The sequence below is a fragment of the Equus przewalskii genome, chromosome 19 (assembly GCF_037783145.1).
Source record: "Equus przewalskii isolate Varuska chromosome 19, EquPr2, whole genome shotgun sequence".
In the NCBI taxonomy this organism is placed as follows: domain Eukaryota; kingdom Metazoa; phylum Chordata; class Mammalia; order Perissodactyla; family Equidae; genus Equus; species Equus przewalskii.
The window spans coordinates 53,896,136-53,912,027 of NC_091849.1; the positions used below are offsets into that span (position 1 = coordinate 53,896,136).

Here is a 15,892-nt window from a genome sequence, read left to right on the forward strand (position 1 = left end):
AAACAGCTTTCACTGACGGTGAATTAGGACATTTGCCTCAGAATAGCATTTGTTTTTAATCATTCTGTTTGGGTTGGTATCTTAAACATCAATTAATTCTGTTCTTTCAAGTATATTAACTGCTATTTCTTAGGTTAAGTTTTAGGGGAAAAAATGGAAGCTGAGAAATCTGTTTACCTAGTTTAAAAAATCCATTACACTCCCAGCAGATAGAAGGCACCCCCTACCGAGTTACCAGGTAATAGCTATTAAGTTTCCTTACTACTCTGAAGGCAGTTTCTCTTATATTATGCAAAATTGTTATAAAATTTCATCTGGACATTAGACTAAATTTACCAGATAGCGCAATGTCAAATTGGATGATATTTCAAAGTCTATAATGAAAATAGACCCAGTACTTCAGGGCTTTTCTGTTTCATTTTTAGAAATTACAATAACTAGGAGTTTGCTATTTTTAGCAAACTATTAGTTTTTCACTCAACACAAATTCCACTTAAAAAATTTTTTAAATCTTCCTAAATATTATGTTAAAATTAATTTCAACAAAAGCCTAATACCCAACAAAAACTAAATTAAGATCTGAATTGTAAACAAATTAATTTACCATTTTAATCAAGAAAGCAATAGTCACTAAGGCAATGAAATGTTTGGTTCCATCTCAGTAGTAGTAGAAGTGGTAATCACCATTGTCACCATCATCACCAGCACCATCATCATCACAGCAGCCACATATCAGTTTCTAAGATAATTTCACACACATTTATCTCATGTTTCTCATAGCAGCCAGTTTCTTAGAACACTGTATTCCTGGTGTTTGGATTAAAATGAACAACGGCTGGTTACCCAGGCCACGCAAATTAGGCTACAGCAAAGATGATTTGAAAATTTCCCAGAGGAAATATCAGAGGTGCAAAATGATGACTAAAGTTGACACAAAACATTGCATTATTTCCACGGAAACATCCAGGCTCCGATGCTTACTATCTGTGTGACCTCGGGCAGGTCACTTAACCTCCCTGGGTCTCAGCTTCCTTATAATAAGATGGCGATAATAATAACATCCACCTCTCACGACTGTTATCACGATGAAAGACAGAGTTCAGGCGAGTGCTTGACACACAGTAAGCCCACAACAGAAGTTAACTGTTGTAACACAAATAAATAGAATTAGCGATTGTGTAGGCTACCATCTTTATTTATCGTAACAATGTTCTCATTCTTTTTTACCTGTGGCACTGGAATATATCAAATGCAGAGGATTTGTCCACTTCGAAACTTTTATTTTAGTCACTGGGTCCCAAGACATTGAAGGTATGTCACGATATTCTTTATTACTGAATTTCACTAAAATCAATCAACTCTCTCCAAAGTAATCAGAAAATGGACAAACACAGTATACGAAGTGGTTTAACTTAGAAAAAAGGATCACTTTATTTTTATTCACAATCAAATAAAACAATCTCTGTAACCATTAATGGTAATGATGCATATTTAGTGCTTTCCAGTTTGCAAAACACTTTCATTGCAATGGTGACAGAGCTCCTCCTATCTCTTGCTTTCTCTTGGTTTTAAAAGAATTCTCCACAAGGAGAGCCACAGTTTTCACCGTAGTCCTGCCTGGGAAGCAGGGGGGAGAGGCATCAGCAAGCAGTAGCACCGAGGTTATTACTCTCACCCATTTGCTTACAAGCAGTTGAGGCAGCGAAGAGAAATGAAGGCTTACTCTTTTTTTTCTACACACATTCACAGAAATCCTGGAGAAACGGTAACGTTTCACAAAGGCATGGAACATGCTTAAATTTCATTAGTAAAAAGACTGCTTGATGATTGTCATTGAAGCTTTCAAGTTTTGTCACGGTTCTACAGAAAATTCCAGAGTTTTCTGTCTGAGTTTCTGTCTCAAGCTCTCCCGGACTCTTTGAAGCAGCAATTGCCACAGAACTTTGTTTTTCTAAAGAGAATTCTCACATGTGAAATGTCTATTTTGCAAACCAGAAATATGAAAGTTTGACACAGTAACGAAGGAAGTCAAGTCAACAATAAAGTAGTTTCCTTCACCTCCAAGAAGCAAGAGTTAAATACAGAATCAGAGTTTTAAGCCCTGAAGGAACTGGGCTTCAAAGGTGCTTTATAAACAGCAACTAATCATAGCAGTAAGAAGAAGAAGAAGAAAAAGAAGTTATTTTGAAGATATCTTTCAAAATTCAGTCACCTAAATAATGTTATTAAGGATGAGCAAATATCCTTTGTCAAACATAACAGCACAGAATTTGGAACTACACTTTATTTATATTTATTTCTCATAAGACACAATTTGTAGTTTTGCCAATGATGTTATCCTTTATGTGCTAATGGTGCGATGTAGCATCACACTAGTCTTCACAGGACAGTAAAACACCCTCATGAATAGAACAGGACCCGTGGCAACACCAAAGGTTCCCATCAGTCCTATGCAGCACATGTTTGATATTTAGGACCCTCTCTGTGCAGGGGTGAACCTATCTTTGTCCCGTGTCGAGATGCGACTTCTGCTCTCACTATCCTAAGAGTCCGACACTAATGACACTGAACCGGGCCCACCACCTTGACCTAACGTTCCATTCACAAAGCATCACTGAGTGCTATCAAGTGGCAGACACTTCTCCGTCCTGAGGCGCTTACAGCCCAATCAAAAATGATTTACTTCGAATCCTCTGGGGCATACGCCCAAGATGTTTGTTTTATAAAACCAGAATTACAACATGGAATTCCAATCTGCCTTTAAAAATATGAACTTCTGGAAGAAAAAAGTTTACAAAAGAAATTAAATTAAGAAGGATAAGAAGACCGTAAGAGGGAAAGAGCAGGAAATGACTATAATTCACCATTAAAGAAAATGCTGGGAGACGAACATGAAGAGAACAAGCTTTTTATGTTATGGGCTGGCCCCGCGGCAGAGTTCAAAACATGGGTCTGGTCGCTGCAGATGTCAGTTGTGAGGAACATCAGAAACAGATTCCATGTCAGTTTCAGGCTTGCCTGGAACTTTTCAAGCACTGTTTTGACTTCTCAATATCATCTCAGGCCTTATCCCCAGTTAGCTTGGAACTGCCCCACATGCCTGGATATGACCCCCCTAAATGCTCATTCAAGCTCAAACACTGTGAGACAATCATATTAGAAGGTTCTACAAAACAGGCAATCTCCTTCTACACTCATTAGTAATTTCTTTTAATAATAAAAGTGCTTAGTAAAAATGAAGCATTGCCTACCTTGAACACATCAAGCTGTTGGTTAATCGTCTCAGTTTCCATACCAACAGGGCCTTGAGACTCTTCATGCTCTTCAGCCTTCTGAAGCAGGGTAGAAAATGCCTTCAATTTGCTGTAGAATTCTTCAAGACGCTCAAGTGCCCCTTCAACCTGCTCTTCTCTGGCTCGTGCTCGGTCAAGTAATTTGTTGCATTGTTTGCTTAAAGCCTCCAAGTCCCTTTTGATTCCAACAAGATCAGGAGAAGTTTCTTCCGTGGCCAGCATCATCTTGCAGGTTTTATTGGCATTGTCGTTGCTTGCGATGAGGGCTTCCAGTTTCTTCAGAAAGGCTTTAATAGCCTCCTTTTGCTTTTGCAATGTTTCTACATCTCTCCCCACAGGGGCCATGCTATCCAGTTCATCATCGAATTCGGCAAACTGAGAAAACATTTCTCGGATGGTGTTCTGGAAATGCCCAATGCCCTGAAGCTTGGTTTCTAAGAAGGAACACTTTTCATCAACCTGCTCACTTAGTGCACTGTGCTCTTGAGCTAAGGTTTCCGCCTGTAATAAAACGTCAGAGGTTCCCTTTGAGTCTGAGGCTTCCACCACAAGGTCCTGTGCAAGTCCTTTGGCCAAATCGACCTGAGGCTTCAAGGTCTGAAGTGACTTCTGCTGAGTCTGCAACATGGTCAGGTGTTTGTTACTGTAAGCCTGGGGGCCTAGGGAATCGTGGACATCCAGCTGTTCCTTTGCACACTGAAGCTGCCTTTTAGCTTCTTTGGACACTTCTTGAAATTCTTTAAACTTCTGGGCCATGTTCTCCAGGGAGAATTTCTTACTGTGAAGTTGCTCAGTGACCATGTCTACCTTCTGGATCAGTGATTTGTTCTCATCTGTAACAACCTCTTTATCTATCTCACAGACACTGAGCAAGCTGTTGGCTGCGTTGTTTAGCAATTCTACCATCCCAAAGTGTTGGTCCATTTCCTTCTGCAGAGACTTCAACTTGGCAATGGAATTCTCTGTTTCAGCAGGATCCAAGCAGAACCTTATGTCCTCCAGGTCATCTTGACATTTGTCTATCCATGGCCGGAGAGTCTCTACATGTTCTTTATACTTTAGGGCTTTTTCCAATGAATCTTTTATCTTGTCTTCTCTTTCTCTCACTTGCTTATTAAATCCATCCCAGTTGGTTTTAATTGTATTGAGTTGTAGCTGTAAGGCTGCCTTCTCAGAGCCTTGTGTTTTTAATAACAGATTTTCACCTTCTGCAATGGTTTTTTCATAAATACTAGACTGAGCGGTCAAAGTTTTACTAAAGTCTTTCTGATCTTTAAGTAATGACTCCAAGACATCGAGTCTGGCTGATATTGGGTGAGACTTGTTTTGCTCTTCTCTCTTTGTATCCAGCCAAGCCTGAAAATCTTGAGACATTTTCTGAAACTGATGAGAGCTGGCACATGCTGACTGAAGGTGCTGGACATGATTCTCTAAAAATGAAATCACAGATGTGTTTATATTACATCAAAATGTTGATTTAATCTAGGAAAAGCCAAGACAAAAACCACCAAATAAATGTGCAGAACTGTCTAAAAGCAAGGGCTGTTAACACTGACTATAAGAACTACAAGTGAGCTTAAGTTAGTGACAAAAGGGGAAAAAGGAGCAAGAGGTAGGCACTACAGCAAGAAAAGAGACAAGGCTAGATACCAGAGTCATCTCCATTCTGGGATGGGTAAGTGACAGCTGTTCAAAGTTCTGAGTTACGCTGATAAATAATCCATCTCTTATCAAACATGACTCTCCCACTTCTACGATTTTTACATATCATGGAGGCAGTATAATGTAGCACATGGGGATGGCACAGGTTTGATTCCCGGCTCAACCTCTCAAGAGCTGGAGACCCTGGGCAACAATTAAACTGCTAAGCCTCACTTCTCCAAATGTAAACTGGCAACATTAATAGAAGCTGTGTGGCAGTGAAATGATAGTACGTGTAAAGTTCTTAGATTAATGCCTGTCACATAAAAGTGTTCATAACAATAATCTTGATCTAATAGCTAATATTTATCATCAATATCATGTCAAAATAAAGGAGTAAGTCTGAAATGGTTGCTATGATCCATAAACAAATCCACTCAATTAAAAAACAGAAACTGAGTATCGACTAGGTGCACACAGCTTGGCAGGCCCTTCCGAAGTCCACTAACTCACTGCTGGTGCCTCTGACCAATACTGGCACATCTGTCACCAAATTATGGCCACAGCAGGTGAGAGAGGAAAGTACCAGACGCTTCTCTTTCACACATTGCTCTAGAAAAACTTTCTGTGACAGAATCAGACAAAGTAACTGCAGATGAGAAAATGATGCAAATCCTTTTTAATAACTGTATTCATCTGTTTCTCGGGGGCAATAAGACTTTCACACAGCAAAAACGTTGACATCTTTTAAAAACCAATTTGGAATACCTGAAATTTTAATGGGCCTTCATTGAGTGGCTTTTGCCCACAGACCGTCTCTCTACCATCTGTGCAGCATGACCCTGAGAGTGCATGCGCACATGAACACAGAACGGCTCTCTGCGTTCGTGTGAGGGCCTCCTCTTCATCTCTGCTCTCAACAGGGGCAGATTCTCTCTGGGGTCCTGGATTCCTGGCAACAGCTCGGAAATAGACAATACAGGCTCTCTATTTTCAGGAAATACACATATTGAAAGAAGAGAGACACACCTGCTTTTTGTTCAATATCCTTCGACAATTTTAAGATGGCTTCTAGCTGCCTACTAAGTTCTGCTTTCAAGTACTCTTCTTTCACCAGGGCTGACAACTCCTCACAGAGCGCCTGGGCCTCTTTGATCTGCTGCTTCTCCTGCTCTATTTCCTGCTTCATTTTCTGGGCTGTTTCCAACTGCTGGTTCATGGCATCGGGGTGTGAGCTCCCGGCCATGCTGCTGCTGAGCCTGCTGTCCAGGTCACCCAGTTTACTGGAGAGGATCCTCAGCAGGCTTTGATACTGCGTGCTTTTAACAATGGCTTGGTCAATCCAGTCACATCTGTCCCTCAACTGTCCTGTGAGGCTGTCCCATTTTTGGGTCACAGCCGCCAGCTGCTCTTTCACAATCCCGTGGAAGGAAGGGTGCTCCCCAGGCCTGGCCAGAATGCCCTGGCCAGCTGCTGTCAGCTGCTCGTACTGAGGTTTCCGAGTATCAAATTCTTGCAGCAGAATCTAAGGTGAAGAGGGAATGAGGGTAAACAAATACGCAGATTATTGGATAATCAATTACAGAACACACCGCTTTAAGTCTCTAAACAGACAGAAATGGCACTTATTTATCTGGTTTCTATTTTCGTTACTGCTTTCCTAGTTTTTATTTCCAGGGCAGTGCAATTAGCTTAAACTAAGCCAAAGAGCAGCGGTGCTTCACAGAGATAACGTTTTGTCTAAAATGACATCCCCCAAAGGGGAAAAAGAAGAGAAGAATTATTTTTGGTAGTCTGGCCAACATGAGTAACAATTCACATATAAATTTTCACATACAGAGGAAAACACTGCTATTGGACAAGTTCACATCATAGTAACACCACATTTGTTTTTTCCCACCTGTGTTTTTCTCTGTGTAGGATTTTTAAAATACTCTATAGCATTTTACACCAAAGGAAATGCACAGTGATAACAGTATTAGAATACATTAACTCAAAGTACATTGATTTACAAAGGTTCTTTTTTTTTTAGCATAAGATTTATTGATGTTTAGAGTCTTTATTATAAAGATTTTAGCCCGTATATCATGTTGCTCAGAATGTGCAGGCTCGACACTGGCTCTCATTATAAAGTGAATGATCCAAAAATGTCCTTTTTTCAGTCCAATATTTTATCTATCTCTGGGAGACTACCAAGACTAGGGACAATTATTTCTCCCCAAATGTTTATTTATAGCTTTCGTGTTCATTCCCTTCAGATGAAGAACATACATGGACCAAGACACATGACTGTAAACCACCAAGACTGAGTGTATTTTCGGAGCACAGGCTCAACCTCACTGCTCTCATATCACCACTCAGACATAAAGAAATCTGACTGAAATCACCAGGGAGCTTCCGCGATTACATCTGACTTAAACTGGATGGATTTCGTTTCCCCTTGTGGATTTATCCACTTATAATTAGACTAGTCTAACTAACCCACGGGGTTTCAAGGTTCCCTCTGTGATTCCCTTATTCTTTCTTCTCTTCTTATTCTGTCTCTTTCCCCTCAGGGCTGTATTGCATGAGTTTTAAAAGTTTCATTATCTACTACCACAATCAAAATAAATAAAACCTCAAAAGAATAATTTCTAAACAAAAAAAGCATATACTAGCTTCTCATAAAAATGTTATTATTTATACAATCACATTAATACTTCAAAGAAGGCCCCTTTTAGAAGAGTCCGCACAAACCACAATAGGACTGAAACGATCAGGGCACTTGACCCACTCAGCAGGCTCAGGAGACAACTCTGGGATGCCCATAGATTGACTTCTCTGGGGTTTCCCGCTAACCTCAGGACGGTATCTTACAGGGACTGGAAACATTAGAAACACACTCCAAGGCAGTTAAAGCCCATACCGTCCAATGCTCATCTATTTCTAATGAAAACCTTTGTCTTGTTAAGTCAAGTTGTACTCACCTGCACCTGCTGCTTTTGTGTGTTGAGCATATTTGGGTCAATCGACAAGGGCCCAAGAACGCTGACCATCAGTTCTTTCTCCACAAGCCACTGTTTTAACTGAGCCTCTACAGTCTGGAACCGGGTTAGGTTATTGGAGGATTCTTCCAGTTTCTGCTGTCTATCAACTGTCAACTGATTGAGTTCTCCCCACTTAGAATCTAAAAGAAAAAGACAAAGGATGAAAGTGGTGTTTGATTTTTATGCATTTAATATGACTATATCGACGAAGACTACAGGATATGACTCAAAATGATAATATAATATTATGGCTATCATTCCATCCTTATAACTCTGCTTACATAATTTAACTCTAATCTAAGAGAGTTAATTGCATTTAATGATACAGATTTTATGGTCCTGATGGTTGTGTGTCAAGTGAAGTATACGAAAAATAGATTTGAATCTGATTTTAGAAGATAACATAGAATATGGAATATTCTTTAAAGCAGACAGGATCCTGAGATCCCTCATTCCTCCTAGAAGTCCTATGGAGTCTGTTTATTCAACAACACCTGACCTATTAGAACAGTAAACATTAATCCTTTTCTTTACCACCAAATCTTCAATGATCAGTTCTCGGCAAATGACTCCCAGATTTGTATCTCTATGCCCCATCACTCTCTTCTATTCAAACCGCACATTAGCAACCAGCTCCTTGAAGTTACACTAGGAAGTCTCGCCAACCCTTTAAACCCAACATTAAAAAATAAAATTCACTATATTCCTATCAAAACTGGGGCATTTTTCTGACTTTTAGATTTTGTTCAAAAGTTATTGTTTCTCTCATGTCACTGAGATGTAATAATTCAGAATGTTCTTCCATGACTCTCCTACCACCTTGATCATAAAACCTTAAACCCATCCTTTACATTCCCGATGCCCTAACTCCATTTTGGTCCTCATCATGGTTTGCCTGGACCAGTGGTTCTCAGACTTCAGCGGCATTAGAATCACCTGGAGGGACTGTTCGTTAACACAGGTTGCTGGGCCCCACTCCCGGAGTTTTTGATTCAGTAGGTCTGAAGTGGGGCCTGAAATTTTGCATTTCTAACAAGTTCCCAGCTGCTGCTGCTGCTGCTCCCGGGAGCACCCTTTTGAGAACCACAGACCTAGACTACCAATCTTCTGGCTGTCTTCCCTGCTGCTAGTGTTTCTCAGCTGCAATCCATTTGATTCTAAAATAATTTCCAAAAAAACCCACTTTTAAATAGGTCACTTCCCTGCTCAAATTCTTCAATAACTAACCGCTCACCACCTAGATGGTAAAATCAGGAGAGCTCGGCTTAACGTTGAGGGCCTCCCATCAACTGGCACCAGAGGGTTTGCACCCCGAGATGAACCCTCTGAGCTAGCCCTGATGAACCTCCAAACAGGCTTTTGCTCATATGGGCCCCGTACCTGACATGCTCACTCCTACCTTTCCTTTACAACTCCACTGGATCGCACCCTCTGCCAGGATCCCCTTCCTGCTCTCCTGCCCTCAGGATGGCATGCTCCCTGAAGCCAAGCTCTGCTGACCAGAACTTGAGCACATCGGTCACTCCAACATTCACTGATGGGCGTGACTGGCTGGTCTGACAGATTTCTCACCTAGGACAATACACTAAGGGCTGACTTCAACAGAACCCAATTCCTGAAACCTCAGCGAATGACAATCTATATGGCATGTTCTAGTCAAACACAATCTGATGACAAAATAATGCAATTAAAGCAATAAATTGGGAGGGAGAAACATCAAAATTTTATCAGGAAGCTTTTTTCAAATACACATTCCTCATTCCTACCCCTGTTCTAAAATGTCTTGATAATATTCCCCCAAGTAATTCTGATATCTCAGGTGAGAGCCACTGAATTAGGGACAAATTAATTATAATGCAATGGGAGTCTCTATAATTGGATTAAATATACCTTTGAACGGTAAGGTCCCTTAGGATCACCTTTTTCAAACTAAAATACACTCAGAGATGTCTAAATTTATCACAGCATGTCCGACTCTAAAGGAAGAACAATACTTAGCTAAATATAATGGAAAAATTGAAAGTAAAGTAGCTCTTATTATAATCATACTAAACACACAGCACGTACTACGTGCCAGGTCCTGTTCATCTGAGCTGTACACACACAGTGGCTCATTGAGTTCTCCAAACAATACCATGACGTAGGGAAAATTATTATCATTGTCTCAGGCTCATTTTCCATATCATTATAATAATAGGGCTTTTGAAGAAAATTCTGTACCTATGAGGAACACCGTATATAGGGACAGGATCAGGATGTGGGATAACTCTGGATAAAAACCCAAAAGACCAGACTTCTGTGGGGAGCTGCTTTTTAACACTGGCCACGGGAAGAGAAGACAAGCATAAAGCAGGGGGCTGGAGGAGCCCCAGAAGAAACTCCGTAAGGGAGAAGGGAGCCTACCTTTTCCAGACAAATAAATGAAAAGGAAACTTTAAAATATAATAAAGCATAAAAAAAATCAGAAGCACCAAAAAGCCAGTAAAAAATAAAAAGAATGAAAACCACGTTACTCAATGCACAGCATTTTATTAACTAGTATCTATCTTCTTCATAAAAATAAATTTAGTTACTGTGTTTAGCAAGAAAAATACAAGATATGCCAAGTCTCAGCACTACACGCAAAAATAGATCCGAAACACTAAAGGAAATCCAGAAATAAGTGAGGCTGCTGGATAAATATTTTCAGACAAAGATTACGATTTTAAAAAATGGCTGCACTTCTGTTCAGGGACTCTGGGGTAAGAAATAGCACATACCTATTTCTGTCAGCATCCGTTTCCATTTGGGGGCCTCTGGAGCGTCTGGGTTCTCCTCCAACAGCTCTGTCAGTTTGTCTTTCAACTCCTGCACCTTGTTTGCATTTTGCTTCAGTTCTGCCTCAAATGACTAACAAGGAAAAAAAAAATAACTACATTAAAGTATGCCAACATCAAAAGACAAAAACACATTTATGACAGAGCATTTTTTTCTCTAGCAGGACCAAAACAGGAAAAGATCCACTGTTAAATGCTAAGTGGGTGAGGAACCTGGATTCAGCAGTTAATTATTCTCCTTGCCTCTTCTTAACTAGTCTTCAACTATCTGATAAAAGAGTCCCCCAGAGGAATGCTATAGCTACAGAGATAAGGACTCTCAGCCCCACTACTGCCTAGGAAGAATTTCATATTATTCTCAAACAAATCCCTTTGGAAAAAAGAAAGAGGACATCGGTAAGATTATAATTAATAAGAAAATCAGTCTTGACGAAGGTTGCCAGATTTCAGAATGTACTAGTCAATAAGCACTTTTCCGGACATTATAGAGTTCAAATATAGGTTAGTAATTTGTAGACATTTTTGCCATCATTGTCATAATGTAAAACCATTTTCCCAACCTTGACAGTTGCAGACAGAAATACCATCTATTAAAGAAAGAGAGGGCATGAGCTACCCTATTTTATACTGGACAGAACAGATCCCTAATACACTTAGCCTTAAATAAATCTTTTCCAATAGTTGACTGGTTAAAATCCCAGACTTAAACTGATTTAAAGGTGGCAAAGTTGCTTACGCCCAATAGTTCACTCATCTTTATGCCCGTGTGCAAAACCAGGTGACTCTTAGCATCATTCTCTACAGAAAGGCACATTAAACCAAACTGGCAAATTATTTGCTGACGGTTATAGAGCTGGAAATCAGAACAGGCGTTCTGACCACCAGGGCTCAGCTCCGAATGCTCATCTGTTCTCTTCCATGTCTTCAGTAAATGGACCCACACAAGATACCTTATTCTGCTCAACTTGGGTCTTCACAGCTTCAGCATCTGTCGGGGTGGGTGCCTGATGCCACGTGGTTGCCGTTTTGTTCATCTTCTGTAACCACTGCATCATCGCACTGGATTCTTCCTGAGCCTTCTGCAATTTCGTGAGTTTAGTATTCAGTTCAGCTATTTTGTCCTTAAGCAAGAGGCCCAGATCCTCATAGCCATGGTTTATGTCAGTCATCTCCTTTTTAATGGATGTTAATCCTAAGAGTAAGAAAAAAAGATTATACTGACACATTTTCAGGGTGTTTGGGGTACAGCTCTAGAAATAAGATTTTGCTTTATGTGATATCCCCATATTTTGTCAGTATTAAGGCTACTAGAATAAAGTCATAGAGTTTTTAGAACTAAAAGGTTAGATCCTCTTATAATGTTAAAATGACAAATCATTTAGGAACATTGCATAATACAAGTGAAACGAAATAGATAAATGGAATAAAAAAACAAAATCATGAAATGTTACTTATTAATTCCTCAGGCATCAAACTCAAAAAAATAGCTCAAATGTTATCCCTAGTGACAAAATATCTCAAATTAACCAAAAAAAAGGAAACGTAATCAAATGTCAAAATGAACTACTGGATTCCACTAATTTCAGATGAACAAAATTACATGAAATGTTATATATTTATGGAGAATGTGACTATTAAATTAAACAATACCATTTTAATTCAAACTTGAAATTTCAATATAGCTGTTTACCTCTAAAAAGATATTTCTCTCAAAAAATAAGTAAATAAATAGCCAAATGACTAATCAATAAGCACTGAAAGTTACTATTCACCTTTATTTGCCAAAATTTCCTGGGTATCTGCGGCTGTTCCTTCACCATTTAATATTACTCCACCTGCAAAAATGTAAATGCTGAAGTAACCATAGATTTCCACAGTATTTCTACACATTATAGGTGATGGCATTAAGTTAAGCCCCATAAATAGTAATCATGTAAACATGGTACTGCTATTTAAAAATGTAAAATAGTGATTCAAATTCAAAACCAAAAGAAGGTCCAAAATTTAAAGACCGAGCTGTATCCTCTCCTCTATATAAAATTTACTCTTTAAGTAGTAAAACAAGCTCGTTAAACACAGAGTTTCAGAAAACTTATATATATCACTTATTAAATATGGATTTATAAAACGGTTTTGTGATAAAGTTGCTTTACTGCTAAGTTATGTTAGTGATAAAGTCTGTGTAGCTCAGAAGGGGCTCAACACCTAAGTGTGACCCACAAAAAAATGTCTGCCCTACTTAAGGAACTGCAAACTCGTGCGATTACACAGCGTTATCATGGGTTTAATGGAGGCAGAATGACACAAGAAGACAAGACAGAAAAGTTGAAAGTGAAAAAAAAAACCACCTTTCACTAAACTCACGTGAGGTCAACACAGACAGAGGAGAACCCGGCGGACAGACGGGCCTGGCTCTGGCGCATGAGTCACTGAATTGAAATCCCGGCCCACTACTTACCAGCTGTGAGATTGGACAAACTAATGGTCATCCCACCAAACTAATGAAGATAATAACACCTCTCTTGCAAGACCACTGTGGGAATTAAAGACAGTTAACCCACTGCCTCGCAAATAGGAACCACTCTGTGAGCAGTAACAACCATTTCTCTTTAATTACATAAACATCCAGCACGGGGACCTTCTTCATAACCAGAATATTTAAAAAAATTAATTGGAGTTTGTCATGCTAGTATGCATTGGCTCCCTATCCAAAACACAAAGACATTTCCCCAAATCAACCAAATAAGTCTAACCAAAGAAAACAATTAAATATCTGGTTCTTAATTGAAGTTTTGTCTCTTTAGAAAAAACACACACAATGGCATTCCAGATGGAAGTAGAAATATCCTGAAGATGCTCAAGATTAATTCATACCATGCTTGACAGTTAGAAAAACTAGAAAAACAAAAACAGCTCACTTATTGCAAATGTAAAGTGGACACAAAGAACTAAAATAAAATGCAATAGAATTCTTCAAAAAAAAAAATAATCTGACATTTCAGGGAATCTGATTAGGAGAGAAAAAGAGAGATCATCACACCGTCTACAATATGAGTATTTCCTGAAATGGGATTAATGGAGCGGAATGAATGGCTGGTTGAGAGAGGCCCAGCTGGGACATCGGTCTCACAATGGGGACAGCTGGGGGCTGGGCAGAACACATGAACCACAGAGGACACTCAGAAACTCTCCGAATGAAGATCTGAGACCTCCTTCTGTCTATTCTTGGATTTTTTTTTTAAAAAAACTGATATTGACAACAATATAAATGTTTTGAACTTAAAACTATATCCACAACTTAATTTTGGAATCATTATTTATACACGACTCTCCCGTCTGTTGAGAAGAGTGGCTCAACCATGATTACGATTGTGATTTAGATAGGCTGGCTAACATACTATATAATTGTTTTCTTTGGGAACAGTGTAAGGAATTAAGCAGACAGGACTAAAACAAGAGACCTCCACCTTACAGAAAAGAACCTGTTTCCTTCCCTCACTTCTTCAGGAGACTAGACTCACGTCCTTATCAAATATTTCAAATGGAATTTCAACATCTCCATTAATTAAAGAAAAAACCAAACACACTGGAATATGATCATTCCCCTTCCCCCATATTATGCTCCTTATTCTGACATATTAGTTTGCCTACATTTTAATTGTAGTCTTTAATAAAATGAAGCATAAGAGGGATTTGAAATTTGACTAAGACAGATACTTTTCCACGGCAGCTTTTAGTGTGTTTACAGACGCCATCTTTCTTGTCACTTTCCCTTTATATTTCTGATGCTATTTTATGCATTAATTTAGAAAATAACACACACAAATAAACTTTAACATGGGTGGACCCAATTCTTACGGTTTTTGCTATGAATGTAAATAATGCACCTACCTGATTTAACTGCTGCTATGGCCTTTGCAGGGGTAGTCACAGCACTTATCAGGTTACACAGTGAGATCCCACTGTTGTTTACTTTCTGAATCTCTTGTGTTTTTAAACTCCACTTTTCTTGCAATTTCTTGAGATATAAAAATACATTATTTTTCAGTCTTCCCAATATTTTCAAAGTTACACATTATAGTACAATTTCTTAAACACATCTTAAAACAATGATGATTGTGGCTCCTGATTTGTGGGCGAGTGGATGGAGGAAAAAGGCATCATCCATATTTGTTCCAACAGCCCTGATGACTGTTAACACTCTTGGCAGTGAGAAGGGGGGTCCAGTCCATCCTCCATTCTGCTCTTAGCTACAGTGGAAGTCAGGCAGTCCTGGCTGCCTTGGGTTCCAAAGTAACTGTCAACTGAAAGTGTGGAAAACTGTGCTACGTAACAGCCAAGTTACAAGAAGAAATGTAGTAGAAACAATAAAAAAGTAAGTGGGAATTCAGAATTCCATATAATAGTGACTTTTAATCATCAAAATTACAATGAATTTTTAAAAACACACACTGCCACAAATTTGGAGTGGAAGAATTGCCATAACTGGTCACAGGTTTTACGACTTGAGCCAGGTGACTTGTCCACCATTTGTACTAGAAATTCAGGTAAGTTTTATCTTCAAATACGGGTTCTAGTTATACATCCAAGCTAAAGTCAAATGCTGAGTTCAACAGAAGGATCTTTTTACTTAAAATTATGAGAAATTGTATAAAAAATAACCGAAACTAAGTAGAGATTTGGTGGGGAAGGAAACTTGAGTACGAGGTCAGTAACTCACTAATACATCCCTTTAAAAAAAAGCAAATTAACTGAAAGTTTGTGTCTTTCCTCAAAAGGATCTGTTAACCCCATGTCATGATTTCCAAATATCACAAAAATATACCGTACATACATGAGGATCTAACTTATGTGATATTAGATAAGAGCAAATCACTATTAGTCTTCTAACCTCCATGCAAATGACAAATTAGGATTAGACACAATGTTTCACCTTAGTTTCTTCCAAAGATTTTCCTAAATCCTCTGCACCAAAAGAAGGCTGCACGATGGGAACTCTTTCCGTTGTTTCTTGTATCCATGACTTCAAGGATTTAACAAGGACTTGGAAAGCATCCATCTGTTCTTGACAAGAAGATACAGCTTCTTTCCTAGATAACAAAAATCACTGAAGAAT

At 39.0% G+C, this 15,892-nt stretch overlaps 1 protein-coding gene across 41 annotated transcripts in view; it reads right to left on the minus strand.

Moving 5' to 3' along the window:
• The window catches only part of DST (dystonin), a 440,625-nt gene that overhangs the window by 87,314 nt on the left and 337,419 nt on the right, over positions 1 to 15,892 (minus strand). For all 41 annotated transcript variants that reach the window (XR_011530133.1, XR_011530132.1, XR_011530131.1 and 38 more), the window contains 8 exons: positions 15,710 to 15,866; positions 14,668 to 14,794; positions 12,549 to 12,611; positions 11,727 to 11,968; positions 10,720 to 10,849; positions 7,901 to 8,100; positions 5,964 to 6,459; positions 3,252 to 4,723 (listed from right to left, as the gene is read on the minus strand). Coding sequence is in view for 38 of the 41 variants with exons in the window: in XM_070586335.1 (XP_070442436.1) it covers positions 3,252 to 4,723; positions 5,964 to 6,459; positions 7,901 to 8,100; positions 10,720 to 10,849; positions 11,727 to 11,968; positions 12,549 to 12,611; positions 14,668 to 14,794; positions 15,710 to 15,866 (2,887 nt within the window). In the remaining 3 variants the exon portion in view is untranslated. The remainder of the gene's footprint in view (positions 1 to 3,251; positions 4,724 to 5,963; positions 6,460 to 7,900; positions 8,101 to 10,719; positions 10,850 to 11,726; positions 11,969 to 12,548; positions 12,612 to 14,667; positions 14,795 to 15,709; positions 15,867 to 15,892) is intronic.